General features: G+C 38.7%; 1 protein-coding gene across 1 annotated transcript in view; it reads left to right on the top strand.

The window, feature by feature from the left end:
- The window catches only part of htra1b (HtrA serine peptidase 1b), a 37,337-nt gene extending 16,335 nt beyond the window's left edge, over positions 1–21,002 (top strand). The window contains exons 4-9 of the mRNA XM_059531939.1: positions 15,278–15,472; positions 17,832–17,864; positions 18,176–18,290; positions 18,397–18,454; positions 18,629–18,724; positions 20,609–21,002. Of these exons, the coding sequence (XP_059387922.1) occupies positions 15,278–15,472; positions 17,832–17,864; positions 18,176–18,290; positions 18,397–18,454; positions 18,629–18,724; positions 20,609–20,777 (666 nt within the window). The 3' untranslated portion in view covers positions 20,778–21,002. The remainder of the gene's footprint in view (positions 1–15,277; positions 15,473–17,831; positions 17,865–18,175; positions 18,291–18,396; positions 18,455–18,628; positions 18,725–20,608) is intronic.
- Positions 21,003–24,044: the final 3,042 nt, after the last annotated feature.

Genomic DNA, 24,044 nt, shown 5'->3' with positions numbered 1-24,044 from the left:
TCATGATACTTATGAAACATCAGTGAACATGTGTGAATGTTTAAAAATGTGTATATCTGCTGTTTATACGCAAGCTTTGGCAAGAGGGACTGTGTGTCAGGATGTATTTCCACTCAAGGTCTGACTATACACGTCTGTCTTTATTTAACAGCTGTTCATTTGTCTGCCAAGCACGTTGCTCGTAGATGAAATAGACAGATCTGTTAGATGGTTGTTATTGAATTAATGTACATTCAGGAAGTTCTGGTTTACAGATTCTGTAATATTACTGATATGGTTGCACACAAGAATCACAAATGTGTGCAAAACATGCAGCACTGTCATCTGAACAGTTTATTGAACTTTTAAACAGAAATATTTAAAAAAGTTTGCACGTGTTTTTTTGAGTATCATATTTGATACATCCAGCTTTGATGGAGCATAATAAGGAGCTCATATTTAAGGAGGAAAAAAATAGCAAAATTATGCAATTTACAGTAGTGAAGTTGCTGATATGTATATAGGCAAAAAAGCTTTTAATCTAAATCAAGAAGGTCTTTATAACAGTAAACACACTAAAAATGCATTTTTAACACTAAAAATGCATGTACATTTCAGTTTTCACTCTATATCTCCCAGTAATATATCTCAGTGAGATGATTTTTAAATGTTTAGTATTATGATCAAATAAAACTAAAAAGTAGGAGAAATTGGAACACTGGCAGCTCTAGAAAAATAAGTCCCTTCTTCCAAATAAAAGAGGCAATCAACAAATATCTGGTCTTTATTTGACCCTTGCATTCAGCCTTTGAGATACACTGCACATGCATTGGCTGGACCAACCTGAAATATATGTCATCTGGGGGTTTACCATTTATGTCAGTTTTGATTGCTTATTTGAAATATGTAATTGAAATGTTTGTTTGGAAAATGGGATTTGAGATTTCCATATTTTCCCTACGCAGTTGAAGAGGAGCTGAACTTGCATGACTGAAAATAGCTGCTCAAGCGGAGTGCAACTAGAATTCAAGGATGGATTATGGATACCACAAAATCTCAGACTGCCACAGAAAATAGTATATGCAGAAGGATAGGTTCAATCTTGTCTCTTTTATCTGGGCCCTTTCTTTATTCAGAATTTTTTGGTTTTGCGGGATATGCTCATTGATGTGGGTTATGTTGCCCATTAGTAGCTTCATGTTATTAGAAGACTACACAAACAGATGAACAAGCCTGACAAAACTGTGTGCTTTTTAATTTACTACAGTCTCAGGAAAAGTCCCTGTCATTAAACAGTCTCAAAATGCCAGCTGAGATGTACAGCTGTCTGCAGTTGTATTTAAGACTGATGGGGTGTTTGATTAAAGTTTGAGCATGCAAATATCTTTATTTTTCTTAATTTTAGAGTGACCAAACATCCTCTTTTTCCCAGACCTGTCCTGTCTGGGATATCTACATTTTCTAAAATGTCCCAGTTTGGCTATGTTTTTGTTTTTTGATTTCATACTTGCTGAAGGCAATGACTGTAAAGTAGATTGGCCATCGATTCGATTATGTACAGGGAATCTACAGAGAACAGTCAAAGCAGTGTAAAAAGGACTGCAGAGAGTATCAATTAGAAAACAAAGCCAAAAGTGGTACATTTTAGCCAATGTCACAAAAGAGAAAGAGAACGTATCAGCATACAGTATGTGCAACTTCCTTAGACTTTACACATTTGTGTTTAATCATTTTCTATTTTAACTTTGAGTTTGAAGATTTTAATAAAAACATCTCCATAACATAACATAATATCTCTGCAGTCAAAATTAAAATGTCTTAATATCAGTTAATTAGGTACAAAATACTACATCAAACAAAGATGTATCATTTGAAATGAATAGCATAAGCCACTTTTTCAAGCAAATATTCTTAAAAAGTATAAAAAGTAGCTTTGAAGTACATCTTCATGCAGCCAATGAAAACCATGTCCATGCCTGTGAATTAAAACCCATTGCAAAACTGATGCAAAACAAAATGGTTCTAGCATTGCAGATGTCACTTGTCATACATTTAAACTGGGACATTTAAATTGTGGCAAAAGTGTCCAAATACTTTTTGAGGCCACTGCACATTCACATACCTGGCTTAAAAACAAAATAGTGTGAATTATACTAAATCAAATATTCAAATATTGCGTTTATATGTTTGTTCAGTGTAGTTGGCTGGAATTGTTCTATCTGAAATGTCCCTTTAAAGTAATTTGGGAAGCCCTGCTGGCATCATTTCTCTCTCAATGAAAAGGAATTCATGTCAATGCACCATAAAGATAATATGAAGATGATATTTGTTCATTTGCAATGCCAGCAGGCTACCCTGGTACTGTTGTGACTTGCCTTATGTTCTTCATATCTCTAATTAGGCCTCATTAGTGGAAATTTGCCTTTAAGGACACATGTCTCCTAATATCTGGGTCAGTTTTTGAAGCTGGTATTGGTTTAGGCCCATGTAGTGTAGAAGTCTTGCTCAGACACATCTTCCTGACTCATCAGAGCAAAGAAAGAGCGGCCTTCAACGTTTGACTGTTGGCATTCAATTGCTTATACAAATGAAGGTAAACATTTTTTTGGGTAAACAGCGGCTGTATTTGTCATTGAATTCTTTTTATGTGTGTACTTTTCCAGTGGTTAATGCATACCACAAAGTTAGGCCGCAAACATTCGTTCTGGCAGTTTTGCATTCAAAGTTGATCGATGCCAGTTCAAAGACATACAAGGAGTCTTGGCATCCTTCGGGGTGTTCAGGAGATGAAGTCTGGCAGACATGCAGTCGTCATTCATCCTGAGTTGTTTCAGCACATATTTGAAAGGGTTTGGTCTTGTCTTCCAAGAAAGCAGTCTTGCTGAGTTTTTCCATGATGGGGCAAGACACCAAAATTGGGTCAGACTCCTTATTGCAAAGTCCTTCATTCAGAATTTGTGTGAAAAAGTGATAAATGGATGATTTAGAGCCATGTTTTTGAAATGTCACAATTAATTTATGAATATATCCCTCTGTGAGAAATACACAGCAATAATTTATTTGGAATCTTCAGGGCACTGTGTTCTTGCATTCACATCTAGTGTGTTATACTGATGCCTGCCTTGCCATTAAAGTTGTGGAGGTGATGATAAAAGCTAAGATTTGGCAAAAAACAAAGCCAGTCTGTCAAATTACATAAAGCCCAAGTCAGAAATTTCTAGACAGTCAGTTTGACCCACTCCAGGGTGACTGTGACTTTGAAAACACCAGCCCGATGGGATCTGATTTACGGTTGCTGAGAAACAGGAAGAGTCAAAGATTCCTGCTTTTTCTGGCAGAACATGGGAGTATTAAAGGACTCAGCTGGGATTGATTTTCTCTAGTTTTGCTCACAGTAAACACATATCCATATCATGTGTCGTTTGAGTCAACAACCTTTTCAAATAAATGGAATTCTTTACAGAAGAGTTGTCCCATCCAATATTGTGTTTATAGATGTTTTCTGAATCAGGATAGTTGCATATAGTTGTTTTTTTATATTTTTAACCAATTTATCAATTAAGTCCATGCAAAAAGGACGGTCACTTTAAGACAGAGAGAATGCCATTAGAATATGGCTGGTTTTCCTACCATCTTTATGGAAGTGCTGAGAGGACATCTTCAACATTGAAAATAGTTACATCTCCAGGATGCCTTTAGACAGCATACACTAAAGATTTAAAGGAACTGTTTACCCAAAAATAAGAATTCTGCCATTATTTACTCACCCTCATGTCGTTCCAACCCGTAAGACCTTCTGTCATCTTGGGAACACAAATTAAGATGTTTCTAAATAAATACGAGAGCTTCTGGACCCTTCATAAACAGCAACGCAACCACCACGTTCAAGGCACAGAAAGGTAGTACGGACATTGTTAAAATAGTCCATGTGACATCAGTGGTTCAACCTTAATTTTATGTTCATATGATAAAAATTTGATTTGAACATTGTTAGTGCCACACTCTACTGTTTGAGCTTGATGTGTGAGTATAAAAGATAAACTTTTTATGTCATTTTCTTTTACTTTATGAATTGTGGTGAATTGTATTAATTCCAAATAGGTCTGGATTATTTTTGACAATCATACCCAGAATTTTAACATACAGTAGTAAAAAAAATAAAAAAAATAAAACAGTCTTGAATTAAATACAAAGCAATTCCCAATAACCCCTTCCTTGATAAATGGGGCATCTTGAGGCTGTTGAGCACACTGAGTCATGGGATAAAGTGTCAGCAGGAGACAAACAGACACAAAACATCAGTTCAGATTGGTCCTGCATCGAGGCTGAGTTGTCTGAAATCAGGCCAGTCATTCTGCCTTGAGGAAACGGTCCTGTAAAATCAGACTTATCAGTTGGGATAATTCATCTTTGTGGGTCTGCCAGGGGTTGTTTGTTTTCTTTCTCAGAGAGCTTTCTAAATTCACTTCAATGATCCACTTGTAAAGAGATTAGAGGGACTTAATGAAATAGTCGTCAAATCCGTTTCCACTGTTACAGACAACACAAGCTGATTAAATCGCCCTGTAGGACGATCAATGAACATTATGCTTTGGTTAGCTGACTGATGGAAAAAGAAAATAAAAGAAAATAGGAAACATCTAGACTCAGGATTAGAGGGTATATGAGAAAGAATTTGTATTTCAAACAATATAGTGTCAGCTATTTAAAGTAGGCCTACATATAAATATAAAATAAAAATAGTAAATAAATAAACATGCTAATTAACTTCTTTATAAATTACATATTGATCAATATAAAAATAATATAATAAATGAAATACAATAAATTTAAATAATAATAAACTGGATGCCTAAAGCAGAATTGTAGCTATTATTATGGGAGTTAAAAAAACAAAACAAAAAAAAACATCTTTTACATTTTTAGAACGGAATAATTTTATTGTTTATTCAAAGAATGTATTAGTGTCAAAGTTTCTATAGTTGGATGCTTATATAAAATTCCATATTCAAGAATGTATACTATTTAAATTTACTCTGTATAATTGTTATGTAAACATAAACACACACATTTATATTTAAAAAATATTTTCATTGACATCTTTATTATTTTTCAACCATAATATGCGTGTCAAACTATGTTGAGTTGTAGGCCTATACTAAATAAAAAACTTTATAAATAAATAAAAAATAAGGAATAAAAACAATAAATGTAAATAACAATAATAATAACATATTTAAATATTATGATTTAATATAACATTTAAAATTACTTAAACAATTAAAAATAGATGCGATTCTACTCCACTTCCAGTTTCACAAGGAGTTCTTGATAGTCATTTGCTGTCCCTCATCGCCTCATGTGTTTACATGATCACCTGATCATCTTGACCAGTTTGCACAGTACAGTCAGAACTAAATGTCAATGCCCTATACTTATTGAGTAGCACTCAGCAAGGGGTAAAGTGTCAGGTTTCAAGCTGACGCAGAGATTAAACATCTCTGAATAGAGATGTTTAAAACGAACGATGAGAAAAAATCAAATGATCTGATGAATGTTGTTTTCTGTCCTTCACTGACCTATTTCTTATTGGAAACAGGAAGTTAGAAGCATGAGCATTGTTACAAGACAACTGCATGTCAGGGATAAGTGGTATTTAAAATTTAGGAGGAGGGCACATTTTCACCATTATCTCTTTCTGTTTTATGCTATTGCAATAATAAGAGCAAAAGAGGACTCAAATTATGCCTTTCTAAGACAATTCAAACAGGTGCAGTGTCGAGAAACTAGAGAAGGGATGGTCGGCAAATATAACATATATTGATTTACACACAAAAGCACATGTAATTTAAAGACTAAATTTAGCAAGGCCAAATTTGGTCCAGGACGCAGCCTGCTGACTTTAAGAGCATGATTGTAGGCTGTCAGATGCAGTCAGAGGTTGTGGGAGTGAGTGAAGGAGTAGAACAGTAGCATGTTATCTTTAGCTAAGCATTGATTGTGCATCTACAAACAAGACCGAATGGAATGCTCAGCTGCGATTCTCCCATACTCCCGCCACTCGCTTTCAAAAATATGGGCTTGTTTTCTCATATCTGTCCTCTGTACCCTCTGTTAGGGTTTCAGTTAAACTTTAAGACATGCTTTTGTCTTGTACATTTCATCGGGCACATTTTTGTTTGATTTTTAGTAATTAAAATGTAATTCTATGAGATATCATCAGTTCAGATTGGTTTTACTGGATTACTGTGTGACAAACTCCTGGGGCTGGGGGTTAAGGAGTCCATATGTAAGTGGATTCTTGACTTTTTAACTGATAGATCTCAAGTGGTTAGGGTTAATAACCTTTTGTCAAAATCAATGTCCACCAGCATTGGCACCCTCCAGGGGTGTGTTCTGTCTCCCCTTTTATACTCTTTTTATACCAATGACTGTTTTTCTCATCATGACTCAGTCAAAATTTTTAAATTTGCATACGATACCACTGTGGTAGGCCTCATTACTAATGATGATGATTCGGACTACAGAACAGAAGTATCCTTACTGGCTTAGTGGTGCACAATTAACAGCTTGTCCCTTAACATCTCCAAAACCAAGGAGATGGTTGTTGATTTTAGGAGCAAAAATATTAAGTCGCTCCAACCCCTGGCCATCAAGGACAAAACTGTAGAGTGGGTGGAAAGTTTCAGGTTCCTTGGAACCACCATATCCTCCAGTCTTAAATGGAACCTTAATGTCAGCCAGATTGTTAAAAAAGCTCATCAGCGACTTTTCTTTTTGAGACAACTTAGAAAATTTAAAGTATCCAAGGGGTGAATGCTCCACTTTTACAGAGCTTTGATAGAGAGCATTCTCACTTTCTCCATCACCGTATGGTGGGGTAGCTGCTCGGCGGAGGATAAGTCTGCATTGAACAGGGTAGTTAGCACTGCATAAAGAATAATTGGGTTGGACCTCCCTAAGATCTGTGACATCTATAACATTCGTCTACTCAAAACTGGTCTGAAAATACTCAAGGATTCATCACACACTGCTAATTCCCTTTTCATCCCTCTACCATCAGGCAGAAGGTTAGGAAGCATAAGATCCAGAACCACCCGTTTTTCTAATAGCACTTTCGCGCAGGCTGTGAGGGCTCTCAACTCACAACAACAATCTCTATCTACTTTCCTTTTACAGACACAGCTATGCCCTCCTTGTCACAGTGTCTGGGTTGTGTCCCTGGGTTTCCACTAGATGTCCTCCTTTCCCACGGTGTCTGTCACCTTATTAACTGTCTGTTCCCTTATTTGGTCACCTTCCTCCTTGTTTGAGTTAATTGATTATTCCCCACCTGTCTCCAGTTCCCTCATTCACCTTCTGTGTATTTATACCCGGTCTGTCTGAGTATGTGTCACGGAATCCTTGTTGAATGTTTAATGTGTGTTCGTGTCTTGTTTATGTTTGGATGGATGTTTTGGTCTCGACCCCTGCCTGGACTATTTACTCTATTTGGATTACCCTTTAATAAAAGACTCACCTGCAATTGTTTCCCTCTCCCGTGGTTCTTTGTAACACCGATCGTGACAAAAGGATTCCGTCACACAGGGAACCAGCGGTATGTCGTTTTTCCGTTCCCCAGCCAAGATGGCGGAGCGGCGAACCAAGTACCTTCGGTTGATCGCCCTCCGCCAAGAGGGCAATGAAGTGGGGGCCCTGGCTCAGGTGTTCTGGTCCCTGGCCGAGGGCATGGGTTACAACGATGCGGCCCTAAAGGACTATTTTAATGGCGGGCTGGATGATCCAGTGTCTCAGGAGGAGATGGCGCAGTTAGAGACACTGGGATTCTGGGAATTTGTGTGCTACCTGCAGCATCGGCTTCGGTGGGATGCCCCAGCCACTCCTGTCTCTTCCGGCGGGGTGGTCGTCAGCCCAGCACCACTGCCCAGGATGGCTATCAGCCAAGCGCCACAGCACAAGATGGCCGCTAACCCAGCACCAATGCCCAAATTGGCCACCGTTCCAGCACCACAGCCCAAGATGGCCGCCAGCCCAGCGCCAATGCCCAAATTGGCCACCGGTTCAGCGCCACTGCCCAGGATGGCTACCAGCCAAGCGCCACAGCACAAGATGGCCGCTAACCCAGCGCCAATGCCCAAATTGGCCACCGTTCCAGCGCCACAGTACAAGATGGCCGCCAGCCCAGCGCCAATGCCCACTTTGGCCACCGGTTCAGCGCCACAGCCCAAGATGGCCGTCAGCCTAGCGCCACAGCACAAGATGGCCGCTAACCCAGCGCCAATGCCCAAATTGGCCACCGGTCCAGCGCCACAGTAGAAGATGGCCGCCAGTCCAGCACCACAACCCCAGATGGCCGCCAGCCCAGCACCACAGTACAAGATGGCCACCAGCCCAGCACCACAGTACAAGATGGCCGCCTGTCCAGAGTCATGGCCCAAGATGGCTGCTTGCCCAGCGCCGCTGCACAGGATGAGAGTCTCAGCTGACCCTCCAGAGTCGAGTCAGGTGCCAGTGGACCCTCCAGAGACGAGTCAGGTGCCAGTGGACCCTCCAGAGTCGAGTCAGGTGCCAGTGGACCCTCCAGAGTCGAGTCAGGTGCCAGTGGACCCTCCAGAGACGAGTCAGGTGCCAGTGGACCCTCCAGAGTCGAGTCAGGTGCCAGTGGACCCTCCAGAGTCGAGTCAGGTGCCAGTGGACCCTCCAGAGTCGAGTCAGGTGCCAGTGGACCCTCCAGAGTCGAGTCAGGTGCCAGTGGACCCTCCAGAGTCGAGTCAGGTGCCAGTGGACCCTCCAGAGTCGAGTCAGGTGCCAGTGAACTCTCCAGAGTCGAGTTAGGTGCCAGTGAACTCTCCAGAGTCGAGTCAGGTGCTAGTCACCGCTGATCCTCCAGAGTCAGGTGCTAGTCACCGCTGATCCTCCAGAGTCAGGTGCTAGTCACCGCTGATCCTCCAGAGTCAGGTGCTAGTCACCGCTGATCCTCCAGAGTCAGGGCTAGTCACCGCTGATCCTCCAGAGTCAGGGCTAGTCACCGCTGATCCTCCAGAGTCAGGGCTAGTCACCGCTGATCCTCCAGAGTCAGGGCTAGTCACCGCTGATCCTCCAGAGTCAGGGCTAGTCACCGCTGATCCTCCAGAGTCAGGGCTAGTCACCGCTGATCCTCCAGAGTCAGGGCTAGTCACCGCTGATCCTCCAGAGTCAGGGCTAGTCACCGCTGATCCTCCAGAGTCAGGGCTAGTCACCGCTGATCCTCCAGAGTCAGGGCTAGTCACCGCTGATCTTCAGGGACTGAGTCAAGTCACCGGTGATCTTCAGGGACTGAGTCAAGTCACCGGTGATCTTCAGGGACTGAGTCAAGTCACCGGTGATCTTCAGGGACTGAGTCAAGTCACCGGTGATCTTCAGGGACTGAGTCAAGTCACCTCTGATCTTCATGAGCAAAGGCAAGTCACCTCTGATCTTCATGAGCAAATACAAGTCACCAATGATCTTCATGAGCAGTGTCAGGCCAGCACCAATCTTCTGGAGTCCAGTAAGGACACCAGGGAATTACCAGAGTTTCGTCGTCCCGTTGGTCCAGCCGCACGGAGGTCTGCTCCGCCTTGGGGGGCTCTGGTCCTGACCACATGGCTGTGGTGGTCTTCTGCTCCGCCCTGGGGGCCTTCCGTCCCGACCACACGGCTGTGGGGGTCTTCCGCTCCGCCCTGGAGGACTCTGGCTTCGTCCATAAGGACGTGGTGGTCTTCTGCTCCGCCCTGGGGGACTTCCGTCCTGACCACACAGTTGTGGTGGTCTTCTGCTCCGCCCTGGGGGGCTTCCGTCCTGACCACATGGTTGTGGTGGTCTTCTGCTCCGCCCTGGGGGACTCCAGTCTCCACCACACGGACGTGGTGGTCTTCTGCCCCGCCCTGGAGGGGCTTCATGTTGTTTTTGTGTTCACTCCTGTCCCTGTTCCTCTCTGTCAGTCTGGCCCTCCGTCCCTCCCCCTGAACCTCCTCCGGTCCTCCTCCCTCCTGGTCTCCCTGTTTGGTGTTCACACTTCTGGTGTCTGTTCCCCATGTTTTCCTTTTCTGGCCCTCCGTCCCTCCCCCTGAGCCTCCACCTGTCCGCCTCCCTCCTGGTCTCTGTAGCCGCTCCGTAGAGGGGGGGCTACTGTCACAGTGTCTGGGTTGTGTCCCTGGGTTTCCACTAGATGTCCTCCTTTCCCACGGTGTCTGTCACCTTATTAACTGTCTGTTCCCTTATTTGGTTACCTTCCTCCTTGTTTGAGTTAATTGATTATTCCCCACCTGTCTCCAGTTCCCTCATTCACCTTCTGTGTATTTATACCCGGTCTGTCTGAGTATGTGTCACGGAATCCTTGTTGAATGTTTAATTCATGTCCGTCAGCTCTTGTCCTTGCCTTGTGTTCGTGTCTTGTTTATGTTTGGATGGATGTTTTGGTCTCGACCCCTGCCTGGACTATTTACTCTATTTGGATTACCCTTTAATAAAAGACTTACCTGCAATTGGTTCCCTCTCCCGTGGTTCTTTGTAACACCGATCATGACACTCCTTCTTCTTAGGGTTACTAAATACACTAGCACTTGGTCTGATTAGCTTTATTACTAATTATTAGCAGTAATTTAAGTATTTGTTTTCTGTTTAGATTTCATGTTTTTATTGTATAATATGTTATGTTGTACTGTCTTGTGTGAGCCAATTCACCAAAATGAATTCCAGGCGATGTGGGTCGTTCTGGCAAAATAAAGACTTGACATGACTTGACTTGACTCATCTTTTGTCTGTTTTCTCATGCCACGTATGTGTCTCTTAATTAGATAGTTCCACATAAGAAAGAAAGCCATACATATTTGAAAAACTAATATAATATAATATAATATAATATAATATAATATAATATTGACAAAAATAAATGTTTTTGTTTACATTATATATGTATGTGTACTGTGTATATTTATTATGTATATATAAATACACACACATACATTATATATTTAGATAAAAATGTTATATATACATTTATATATTCATATATATATATATATATATATATATATATATATATACAGTACAGACCAAAAGTTTGGACACACCTTCTCATTCAAAGAGTTTTCTTTATTTTCATGACTATGAAAATTGTAGATTCACACTGAAGGCATCAAAACGATGAATTAACACATGTGGAATTATATATGGAATTATATACATAACAAAAAAGTGTGAAACAACTGAAAATATGTCATATTCTAGGTTCTTCAAAGTAGCCACCTTTTGCTTTGATTACTGCTTTGCACACTCTTGGCATTCTCTTGATGAGCTTCAAGAGGTAGTCACCTGAAATGGTCTTCCAACAGTCTTGAAGGAATTCCCAGAGAGATGCTTATCACTTGTTGGCCCTTTTGCCTTCAGTCTGCGGTCCAGCTCACCCCAAACCATCTCGATTGGGTTCAGGTCATGAAAATAAAGAAAACTCTTTGAATGAGAAGGTGTGTCCAAACTTTTGGTCTGTACTGTATATATAAACATAACATATTTTTCTTAAATCCATACATGCATGTGTTTGTATTTATACACATGCATGTATAAATATTACCATTAATATACACACATATATTATGTAAACAAAAACTTTCATTATGTAAGCGATTAATCGCGATGAATAATTTGACAGCACTAAAAAAATAATATAATATAATATAATATAATATAATATAATATAATATAATATAATATAATATAATATAATATAATATAATATAATATATTATTAGTTTTAACTCCAATGATTTAAAAAAGAAAGACAGAATTATACTACTGGTGTTCTCTAAAATAAAATAAAAAAATAAATAAAAAGAAATATTTTGATTATTATAACCATTTTATTTACATTAGAAATTAAAATACTGAAAATACAATTTCAATTTTATTTAGAATAATTATGCAGCCTCTTTATTCATTTACATTTCTGTAGCACAGTACAGGACGAGTTACATGAAAAAGGTTTAGCACTTCATCTTTTAAGCAGTAGTAGTTATGCTTGACTCAGCACATAGATAACATGTTTGCCAAATGTCATTACAGCTTTTTGAAAATCGTCTTTACCCTTAATAAGAATACCATAATTTCTATTCCTGCATCTGGAATTATCCTTAGGCTACAAGCTGACAGCTGTACATACCAGCAGTGCACATGCAGATAGATAACAGTATGTGATGAGGCATTAGAAAAGGACATCCCATATAAATAATACTATAAGTAATTTATTTGTATTCTTTTTTATTTATTTTTCTCAGATTACACATCTGAAATGTTTTGTGACTTTCAACAGCTATGTTTTCAATCCAGGCCCAGCTTGATGATATGAGCAGCCTCTTCTGTTTCTCGCTGCACTTTTGCTTCATTTCCTCCCTCTTTTCCTGTTGCCAGAAGGAGAATGGTGTTGAAATCTCAAGACTGAAAAGGGAGGATGTAATCTGACTCAGAATGGTGTCAACCATACAGCTGGGGTCACCGCAGGCATTAATTGCACTTTGATTTATTATTTTTTCCAAACAACAGAAAGTTCACAGTCTGGTGCATAACCAGGATTTATCGTTCCATGTAATTCCAAACACAGAATTAATGAGCTGTAGTTCACTTACTTGATCAGTTGCACAGATTTGCTTTGTTAAAAGAACCTAAGAACCTATGAAAAGGATGAAAATGGTGTAATTTCTGAACTAATGAGATATGTACAGCAACCAATGTAATAAACCTTTTTCACTTTTTCTTCAAATAAAACTCCAGCACTTTTAGCACCACTCACTGGATGTTACACTTTGAATGCGTTGTGAACAGTGTTGGGAAAGTTACTCTGCAAATGTAATCAAATTACTGATTACTGATTACTCCTTTTAAAAGTAATCACATTACTGTTCTGATTACTTTATTTCAAAAGTAATAAGTAATTAGTAATGAATCTTTCATAATGTCTACAATTCGTGAGTTATAATTAGAGGATTCGTGAGCACGCAAATTTCAGCACTGCATTGCTCAACACTCTGCATATATGCTTGCACCGCTTATATATTTTTATATTTTATACTAGTTCATGTTGCTTTTGTGCAATAGATGAATAAAAATCTATTTGTTTTAGATATTTAATGTTTAGATATTTCTATTTTGCGGGAGTCCCGTGAATCATTTTATTCTCCCGCATCCCACACACACGTCTACCCACTCACAGCAGCATCTTGTCCCGTGGTGCTGTTGTGTCGGGTCTCATGGGTGCAGGTCTCTATTCCACTGGCACTTCACTCAACAGTGCGTATGCTAGGCTACATCCTTTTTACAATCTCTAGATTATAAAACACCGCATTCTGTCAGCAATGTAATGTGGCAGTAACGTAAAGAGGCCTCAGCTTCAAACTCTAATTTAGAAAATTAAATTAAATTACTTTTTAATGCATTACTGCCCAACACTGGTTGTGAAACATGCAAGAGGCAAAGTAATATAATTTTGGCACAACATAAGCTTTTTTTCTAATGAGCCTGGGTTAGTAGTGAGGCAACAAAGTAACTGCCTTTAGAGGAACCAGTCAATGGGCTCTTTGCTCATGGTTCGAAGCACTTGGTGCAGGTGCACTTAGGGTGTCTCAGAATCCACTTTTGCTACTTTAATGATGAACAAAATGGTTGGCGCTCCAGGTGCATGGTCCAAAAGGATTGTACCTATTCTCTTAATGAGTCATGGGTGTGTTTTGGGCATAACATGCAATAAACCAATCAGAGTCTTATCTTCCATTCCCTTTAAAAGCCAGTTGCGCTTGCATCATGGTGGATTTGGTATTTGCATGGCAGAATTTGCAAGAGCAAAGACAGAATGCTTCTCAAGAGGGGAAACAGTGTCTGGCTTGTTGGTTGTTGATAGATACCTTCATCTTGAGGAGTCAGTTTAAATACATACAAAGGTCTGACAATAAAACTCTAAATGGCGCAGTCCAATAGGTATAACTCAGTATAACACAATGACATCATCATCACATGTCACAACTGATTGGTTCTCTCCTTTATCGGTAGCATATGAGCTTGCTGCTCAACATTCAAATACTTGGCTAATGCTTGTTGTAGCAGTTTGCAGTACACTTCAGAAACCCACACCTTCCCCAGCTCCACTTGTATAGATCTGCTACTGGGTGATAATTTATGCTATGGGGGTTATTCATTATTATTTGGTTATTTATATATGTGCAGCAGCAATATTTCTTACATGCTCACAGCAGTATGTTGTGGATGTATTGGCAGTAGCAAGTCTTGGTACTTGCTCTCCTGAAGCAGCATACAATAGCAGATCTATTACGCCAAGACTAAGTACATTAACATTGTCATGTATGTACATTACCATGCCAATCAGAGTTGTCATGACAGAAATGTGTGTATTGCAATGATTGGTAAAATAATTTGCCAATTTCATTCACGATTATTGCAGATAGGTCATTCTGATACATGCAATGACTTTCCATTGTGACATGTAGGCATGTTTATCTCTATGTAAATAATAATATTTTACATTGTAATCCTTTCATTTTTAATATTTGGCATGTTTGTGTGCTGCTGTGCGTTCCGGTGTGTAAAAAGCAGAGTGTACTGTACGTGCGTTGTGCACCCGCCTATAGGTGTATATTACTAACGTTTCCTTTAAATAAATAAATACTGCGGCATTGACTTTAGACCTGGTCAATGGCGCAATCATTTTCAGCTTGCCAAACCACTTCATACACTCCTCCCAACCCAAGAATCTCCTCATGTTAAGAATGTTCTTACATAAAAAATCGCAGCTGTGAGATTAACACCACAATGACATTAAATGGATATCAAATACAGACTTTTGCTTAGGTTTCAGTAATTTCCCAGTTAGATCCCGGTAATTTCACATCTGTATTTACTTTACTCTACTTTGCTTTGTTTTGAAACTTTACTTTATAGAAATAGTAAACCCAGTCAATGTATTCACTGTCAGGCCATCCAAATGTTTTTAAGTTTTTAAGTGTTTCTTTATCTCAAATGGCCTGCTAATGAGTACATTTTAGTTTTTGTGTAAACTATTACTTTAACTAATGATTGTTAAAATATTTAATATTTGTAAATAAATGTATTTATTTGATCAAATAAATACCATATTAATAATAATATAATGAAGAACTTATTTTCATTAGACATTAGAAAATCCTTAATTCTGTTTTAATTTGAATAAAATGATGGATTATGGCTTGAGACAATGGTATCAAAATCTTATGCTGTATTTGATTTCATATTGCAGATGAAACTTCCAGTGCTGTTGTTGGGCCGGTCAGCTGATCTGAGACCAGGCGAGTTTGTGGTTGCTATCGGAAGTCCATTTTCCCTTCAGAACACAGTGACCACAGGCATCGTCAGCACCACCCAGAGAGGGGGCAAAGAGCTGGGCCTGCGAAACTCTGACATGGACTACATCCAGACAGATGCCATCATCAATGTGAGCCCAAACACAATTAATCATGCACTGACTACAAACAGTTTGTTGGCCAAGTGAGGTCAGTGACATGATGCTTAGTTTCATTTATATGTATTAATAAATAAATAAAAAGATACTAGACTGTAACTTAAGTACACAGCTTCTGTAATGAACATGTGAAGACAAAATATCAAAGACTAAATTAATATTTTATGAAGTAGTTTATCATAATCTTATTGCTTCCTCTATTCATGATGTTTCCATTCTTATGTTATAACTAACCATGATTTATCCTATAAAAATTAGTATTTAAATATAAATTAATATACTATATTTAGGTTGAATCAATGATGGTAAATAATACTTGACTTGAATAAAAGAAGTTGTCATTTTTTAGAATTCACTCTAAAAGAGCTATTTCTACCATGATTTAGATTTAGACTATAAAATAATGTGTGTGTATATATATCATATATATATATATCACTTTATTAGGTACACCTTGCTAGTATCGGGTTGGACCCCCTTTTGCCTTCAGGACTGCCTTATTTCTTTGTGGCATAGATTCAACAAGGTGTTGGAAACATTCCTCAGAGATTTTGGTCCATATTGACATGATAGCATCATGCAGTTGCTGCAGACGCATGATTGCACCACATCCCAAAGCTGCACTACTGGATTGAGATCTGGTTACTGTGGAGGCCATTAGAGTAATGTGAACTCATTGACGTGACATTCTGCCAAGTATGGTGACCCATACTCAGAATTCGTGCTCTGCATTTAACCCATCCAAAGTGCACACACACAGAGCAGTGAACACACACAGAGCTGTGAACACACACACACCGTGAACACACACCCGGAGCAGTGGGCAGCCATTTATGCTGCGGCGCCCGGGGAGCAGTTGGGGGTTCGATGCCTTGCTCAAGGGCACCTAAGTCGTGTTATTGCCGGCCCGAGATTCAAACCCACAACCCTAGGGTTAGGAGTCAAACTCTCTAACCACTAGGCCATGACTTCCCCAGCCATGTCATGTTCAAGAAACCAGTCTGAGATGATTTGAGCTTTGTGACATGGTGCATTGTCCTGCTGGAAGTAGCCATCAGAAGATGGGTACACTGTAGTCATAAAGGGATGGACATGGTCAGCAACAATACTCAGGTAGGCTGTGGCGTTTAAACAATGCTCATTTGCTACTGAGGGACCCAAAGTGTGCCAAAAAAATACCCCCCACACCATTACACCACTACCAGTAGTCTGAACCATTGAGACAAGGCGGGATGGATCCATGCTTTCATGTTCTTTACGCCAAATTCTGACCCTACCATCTGAATGTCGCAGCAGAAATCGCAACTCATCAAACCAGCCAATGTTTTTCCAGTCTTCTATTGCCCAATTTTGGTGAGCCTGTGCTAATTGTAGCCTCTGTTTCCTGTTCTTAGCTGACAGGAGCGGCACCAGTGGGGTCTTCTGCTGCTGTTGCCCATCTGCTTCAGGGTTCAACGTGTTGTGTGTTCAGAGATGGTATTCTGTTACTGTTGCCTTTCTATCATCTCTTACCCATCTGCCCGTTTTCCTCTGACCTCTGACTTCATCAAGGCATTTTCGTCCTCACTGGATATTTTCTCTTTTTTGGACCCTTCTCTGTAAACCATAGAGATGCTTGTGTGTGAAAATCCCAGTTGATCAGCAGTTTTTTAAATACTCAGACCAGACCGTCTGGCATCAACAACCATTCCACATTCAAAGTCACTTAAATCCCCTTTCTTCCCCATTCTGATGCTCGGTTTGAACTTCAGCAAGTCGTCTTCACCACATCTAGATGCCTAAATGCATTGAGTTGTTGTCATGTGATTGGCTGATTAGCAGTTAGTGTTACCAAGCAATAGAACAGGTGTATCTAAAAAAAGTGGCCAGTGAGTGCATGTGTGTTTATATATATATGTATATATATATATATATATATGTATATATATATATATATATATATATATATGTATATATGTATATATATATATATATATATATATATATATATATATATATATATATATAAATATATATATATATATATATACATTGAAAAAAAATGTAATTCAAGTCATAAATAATTTAAAAGCTTAAACCATGATAGAAATAGCTATGTTACACTGCACAAATATAATATAGTAATTTATATTTAGCATGATATTTACACTTTAAGTTTGGAATAATATATATTTATTTTCAAAAATACAGTAGAAACGGTTAATAATGTAAAATCAAATTACTTGTGAAATACATATATTTTTTTATTCTATTCTATATACGAGTTCCTTATTACCAAGAGAAAAAAAATAATCACTGAATTTCATAAATCCAAACTCTTTCTGTGTTTCAGTACGGTAATTCAGGAGGGCCCCTGGTGAACCTGGTAAGAGTTTTGCTCTTTGTTATTATGTTCTTCGCATATGTAAATAATGAAACAGCTTGAGTTTTATTTTTAGTGAATTATCAGGAGTAACAGAATGCAGCCAGCATGTTTTTATGAGCCTAGAAACATATGTTGGCAGAAGGGCTCTGTGTTGAGTCAACCCTGACCGTAAACACATGTGTGCATGCATAATGATCAATGGAGGAAACATCCCATTATGACAGGAAGACATCTGGGCATGCAGATGTGCGGTGTGTTTGTGTGAGTTCACATTTACATTTTTGTCTTGATTCTTGGGTCTGTTGCTGTAGGATGGTGAAGTGATAGGAATCAACACGCTGAAGGTGACAGCAGGAATATCCTTCGCAATTCCTTCGGACAAGATCCGACAGTTCCTGGCCGAGTCTCACGACAGACAGGCTAAAGGTCAGGAGAATAATGATCGATTAAATGTGCTAAATCTGAAACACTTACATTTCCAATCAAAAGTTCATAAAAGTATCAATTAATAATATCCCATATTTGTTTTCAGGAAAAACAGCCACAAAAAAGAAGTACATCGGTGTAAGAATGATGACATTAACCCCAATGTAAGTCTCAAATGCAGTCTATGTGCTTTCTGAATACTTTTGTGCATTTTTAATTATGGAAAGACATTTAAATCAGTTAAATCAGCCATGTAAACAATTTCCATTTTACATATACATAGCAGAAGCTGGATACCAGAAAGCATGATATTTATGTCTGTACTGTGTCACTCACAGACTTGCTAAAGAGCTAAAGGAAAAACAGAGTGATTTCCCAGATGTCACCTCTGGAGCGTACGTCATTGAAGTTATCCCCAAAACACCGGCTGAAGTGTAAGTACCCCATCGCAGGTAGCCTCTAGTTTTATACAATACACCAAGCATATTCAACAGGGAAAAGTGGAGGTACATGCAAGAATGAAGTCAGGTGGTTGGAGGGATATGTGCACTCAAACCAGATCACAATAAGAAGTGCACTGATTTTTTGGTAGCACTTTATTTTACAATCCTGTTCCTCGTGTACATACTATGTACTTATTAAAGTAATTACAATAACTATGTAATAACTAGGTACTAACCCTAAACCTACCCCTAAACCTAACTCTACCCCATGTAGTTACCTTGTATTACCAGAACTTTATAGATAAATACACTGTAAGTACACTATAAGTACATGTACATACACGTACTGTAAGATAAAGTGCAACCGATTTTTTTATGCTGTCCAGCAGTTTATATGTGATGCTGTATTTACCATGTAGATGCTCTATTTGAATCCATAATGGTTTAAATGAACATTTTCCAAAATAGTCATCTTCCAAACTGCTGCTTTCTCCTTTTTTTTATTTTTTATTTCGCTTAGAAGTTAAACGTTTTTGTAACTAAAATTAACTTTTGGGATTTCATTGTGTGTGTGGGAGAACTTTGAATCACAAGTAGTCCACACAGTTTTAGCTTAAATCAGATGATGTGAACAGTACATAAGTGGCCACTTCCTCTCATTGTGGGTAGCCAATTTAGTATACGAGTACAGCACATAGGAACAAATTGTGGCTAGAATCTACAGGAAATTACCATGAATTCCAGCATAATCAGTTACATGTAACTATTACAAATTCAACTAGAGCCGACTCTCATGGGTTATGGTGCTGTAAGTATATGAACATTTCTGAAACTATATCTTAAAAAAACTCTCTTACAAATAAATGTTCCGAAAGGGGGTTATCGCAGTAATTTTTCAAAAAAGAAAAAAAAAATCAGTAAAGAAACTATTGTCAGAAATATCAAACCATTTTTTTTAAATGAGAAATGTCAAAACATAAGATTGAACAGAAAGGGATGATTAGAATGAATATTTACATAAAACTATATCAGTATTAAGCCAACACCTAAGCACTTAATGAGAATGAGCCAAATATATTCTGAAACTGAGGAGAAATGAGTTTCTCACTAAACAATCGAGCTTAAAACGGTCATGAACTGCCTCTTTTTTATTTTATTTTTATTAAGTACTGCTCTCTGAGGTCCACTTATAATGTTATCAAGATGGGTTTTTTTTTAACATAATTTAGAAGTAATAGGCTATTTTATGTCCTGTTTTTCACCCCATTCATCTGAACACTCCATTTGAATAAGCGGATTGTAGACTCGGAAGTAAACGCTCACTTTTATCAGTAGATCAGAAGAAAGACAATGCAAAAACAACTTGGTACTGCACAGCATCTTATTGCCATCTTTAGCATTTGGTTTCCACATAGACCTGTGTGTTTGTCTCTCTTGTAAACGATATATGCACGAATCGGTGGGAGTGGCTAAATAGGCAGCGATGTAGAAGCAGGCATTGATCTTCTTCTGTGTAGGCGGTGTTTAGCCACACTATTACATCATAGAGTTGTCCGTTCCACAGCCTGTCATTTTGGCAAATTAGCTTCAATATAAGTTGATTTTAGACTGACAGGAAAGATAAGTTTTGAGTTCTGAAAATTACGAGATGTTTTTATAGTACAATGGTCTCTTATATTTCAAAAGATCAAGATAATTTTTATTTCTCAGTTCATGACCCCTTTAAAGTTAGCTTAGACATAATGACATCACCTCTTAATAAAACCTAATACTGTTTTGTAATGAGAATCCAATAATGTGAAGCCAATAAAAGCACAGTTAGAACAATAACCTAATTTTAAGTCAGTTTTAACTGCTTCCTGTTTTGTTTGCCAGTGGCGGTCTGATGGAGAGTGACGTCATAATCAGCATTAACGGTCAAAGGATCACATCAGCCAGTGATGTCAGCACGGCTATCAAGAAAGACGACAGTCTGAGAGCAGTGGTACGACGCGGCAATGAAGACGTCATCCTCACAATCATTCCTGAGGAGATTGACCCTTGACCTCCCTCGTGCTCACCTATGAGCTGGTTCTCAGACTTTTACTGAATGTGTGTCCGGAGCCACACTCCTTCACAGTGAACACTTTCTAGTCCAACCATCATCCCGCCTGAATATTGCTCTTAGCTTTAGAAAAGGAAATGTCCTTTCTCACTTTTTTCCCCCATATCTTCCAAGTCATTTTCTGTTTATTCATTAGTATACCATGTTAGAATGAGCCCTTTGTAAATACTGTATTTTCCGGACTATAAGTCGCACTTTTTTCATAGTTTGGCTGGTCCTGCGACTTATAGTCAGGTGCGACTTATTTATCAAAAAGAATTTGACATGAACCGAGAGAAATGAACCAAGAGAAATGAACCAATAGAAAACATTACCGTCTACTGCCGCGAGAGGGCGCTCTATGCTGCTCAGCTCTCGCGGCTGTAGACGGTAATGTTTTCTCTCGGTTCTTGGTTCTAAATAAATGCGACTTATAGTCCAGTGCGACTTATATATGTTTTTTCCCTCATCATGACATATATTTGGACTGATGCGACTTATACTCAGACTTATACTTATACTCGCGACTTATAGTCCGAAAAATACGGTAGATATGAGAATTTAGTGCTGGCTAGTTCACTAACACTCCGAAACGTATATATTTATGCTGTTCCAAAACCTAGTAAGCTGCCTAAGCTTGTGATGAGCAGAATGATTCCATTCAAGATGGTGAAGGAAGCAGGTAAATGTTGATTATAATCTTATATTTTATTCATTACTGAAAAGTATCTACTAAAATAATTTTATGTAATTAAAAAATAATTGTATTACCCATTTTTATGTGTGCAATTTATTTGTAAGCCTCCCTTATGAAAATTAGTTGTATTATATTAAGAATGTAGTAACGATGTTTTATGGCAGACTGATTACCATTTGTATAATCACAGTTTCACAGAGTGGCTGCCTATGTGTTTTCAGAATCGGTCATGTTTGGCAAGTAGTTCACTAGGTTTTGGAACAGACCATATATTTTGTCCTTATGTAGCCTATACATCAGCAAATCATCATGAAATGTTGTTGTCTGTATTCAGCTTTCTACATATTTTTATATTTACACTCAGATCTCAAACTTGACATTATTTGAAACAGAATCGTGGACCATTAGAGGATGACTATTATCTTGGAATACCATCTCTTCCTTAAATGTGTGTCTGTGTTTGTCAGACGGCAATTTCTGAAACAAAATTAAAGAAGGTTAATGTTTTTAAACCGTTTCAGTGTCATACTGATTGTCTTCACAATCAACAAGAACTAATGGCATTTTTAAGGTCGATTAGAGTGAGGTACTACTAGATTGAACCAGCAAGAAACAATCTAGCAGGGAATATTGAGGAAGTGAGTGCCCAGAATTGCTCTCTTAACAATTCCTGGGGTTTTATTAAAGGTCCTGCTGTGTAGATCTGGTCTCTTGAGGTCTGGTCCATTCTTTAACAATTTGTCATGCCTGTACGGAGATCAATTTCAGTATTCTGCCTTGAATAGATGTCATGCTTGATTTCATATTAAGATAATATCTTTTCTCCATAGCATTAATGATTCATCAGTTATGTATCAGACCCATTCTTCTTCAACGTCTGCTTCACCTCACAAGCCTTAAACAGTTTGGACAGCGAGGGACACATGAAACTCTGACTGAATATTATTGCTCTTGTAGAGTTACTCTCCAAAATCTCACCAAGTTGCTGAGCTCACTCCTGGAGTTCTTCTAGTACATATTCCCATCTATCACAAATGACCTTAGAACTCACTTAACATGGTTTTCACAGAAGTACCTGTTCCTAGATCAATTGACAAATCAGAATTTGCAGTTTGGGTTACACTCTCGGTAAAAGCTGTCACTGGGGTGGTACCTACTAATATGTACCATTTATTTATGTACAGTTTAGTTACAATTATGTACCATCACATTACTCAAATGCATACTTAAGTGGTAAATAATTAGGTACAAAGATAAATGTTCTGAAAGCGTACCATCCCAGTGACGGCTTTTGTATCTTTTTTCTGAGAGTGTATAGAGTTAGTACTAGAAATAGGTTGAATATAATATTCATTTTAATTAGATTTTATTGGTCGGTTATGTTTAGGCTAAGACTTTAGAATACCCAAGATGAAGTCCCGATTGCTATAGAAACAGTCAGCGTTCTGAGACATGCGCTAAGAACTGCGCATAGACACTGGCTGATCTAGCCTGAAAAATAAGCTTTTTATAAGCTATTTGAGCAAAAGTAACAAAATTTATGACACAGTTGTTGTCAGGTTTCTTTGGTGATTTCAAATATGAACTTTAATCGTAAGCTTAGTGAACAGTTTTGGAGAATTTGATGTTTCCCCATTCAAAAAGATAGGAGTTGCACTTGAGAGGTGTTTCAAAGATGGCAGCCAAATTTGGAGAAGATATGGGGTTTGATAATTATAGGATTATTAGGGCTATATCTAAATATTTCATGGAACATTTCTGGCAATGTTTTAGCACTTATATCCAATAGAGCTTGTATTACTTTGTACTTCTATTTGTACATAGTACTTGTACCCTATTTATGTCTGAGAAAAAGCAGTGATTTTATCATATACACACACTCACCTAAAGGATTATTAGGAACACCATACTAATACTGTGTTTGACCCCCTTTCGCCTTCAGAACTGCCTTAATTCTACGTGGCATTGATTCAACAAGGTGCTGAAAGCATTCTTTAGAAATGTTGGCCCATATTGATAGGATAGCATCTTGCAGTTGATGGAGATTTGTGGGATGCACATCTAGGGCACAAAGCTCCTGTTCCACCACATCCCAAAGATGCTCTATTGGGTTGAGATCTGGTGACTGTGGGGGACATTTTAGTACAGTGAACTGATTGTCATGTTCAAGAAACCAATTTGAAATGATTCGAGCTTTGTGACATGGTGCATTATCCTGCTGGAAGTAGCCATCAGAGGATGGGTACATGGTGGTCATAAAGGGATGGACATGGTCAGAAACAATGCTCAGGTAGGCCGTGGCATTTAAACGATGCCCAATTGGCACTAAGGGGCCTAAAGTGTGCCAAGAAAACATCCTCCACACCATTACACCACCACCAGCAGCCTGCACAGTGGTAACAAGGCATGATGGATCCATGTTCTCATTCTGTTTACGCCAAATTCTGACTCTACCATCTGAATGACTCAATAGAAATCGAGACTCATCAGACCAGGCAACATTTTTCCAGTCTTCAACTGTCCAATTTTGG

This window comes from Carassius carassius, chromosome 40 (assembly GCF_963082965.1).
Source record: "Carassius carassius chromosome 40, fCarCar2.1, whole genome shotgun sequence".
NCBI lineage: Eukaryota > Metazoa > Chordata > Actinopteri > Cypriniformes > Cyprinidae > Carassius > Carassius carassius.
The sequence above is the reverse complement of the archived record's forward strand: the minus strand, read 5'-3'. Positions and strand labels throughout refer to the sequence as shown.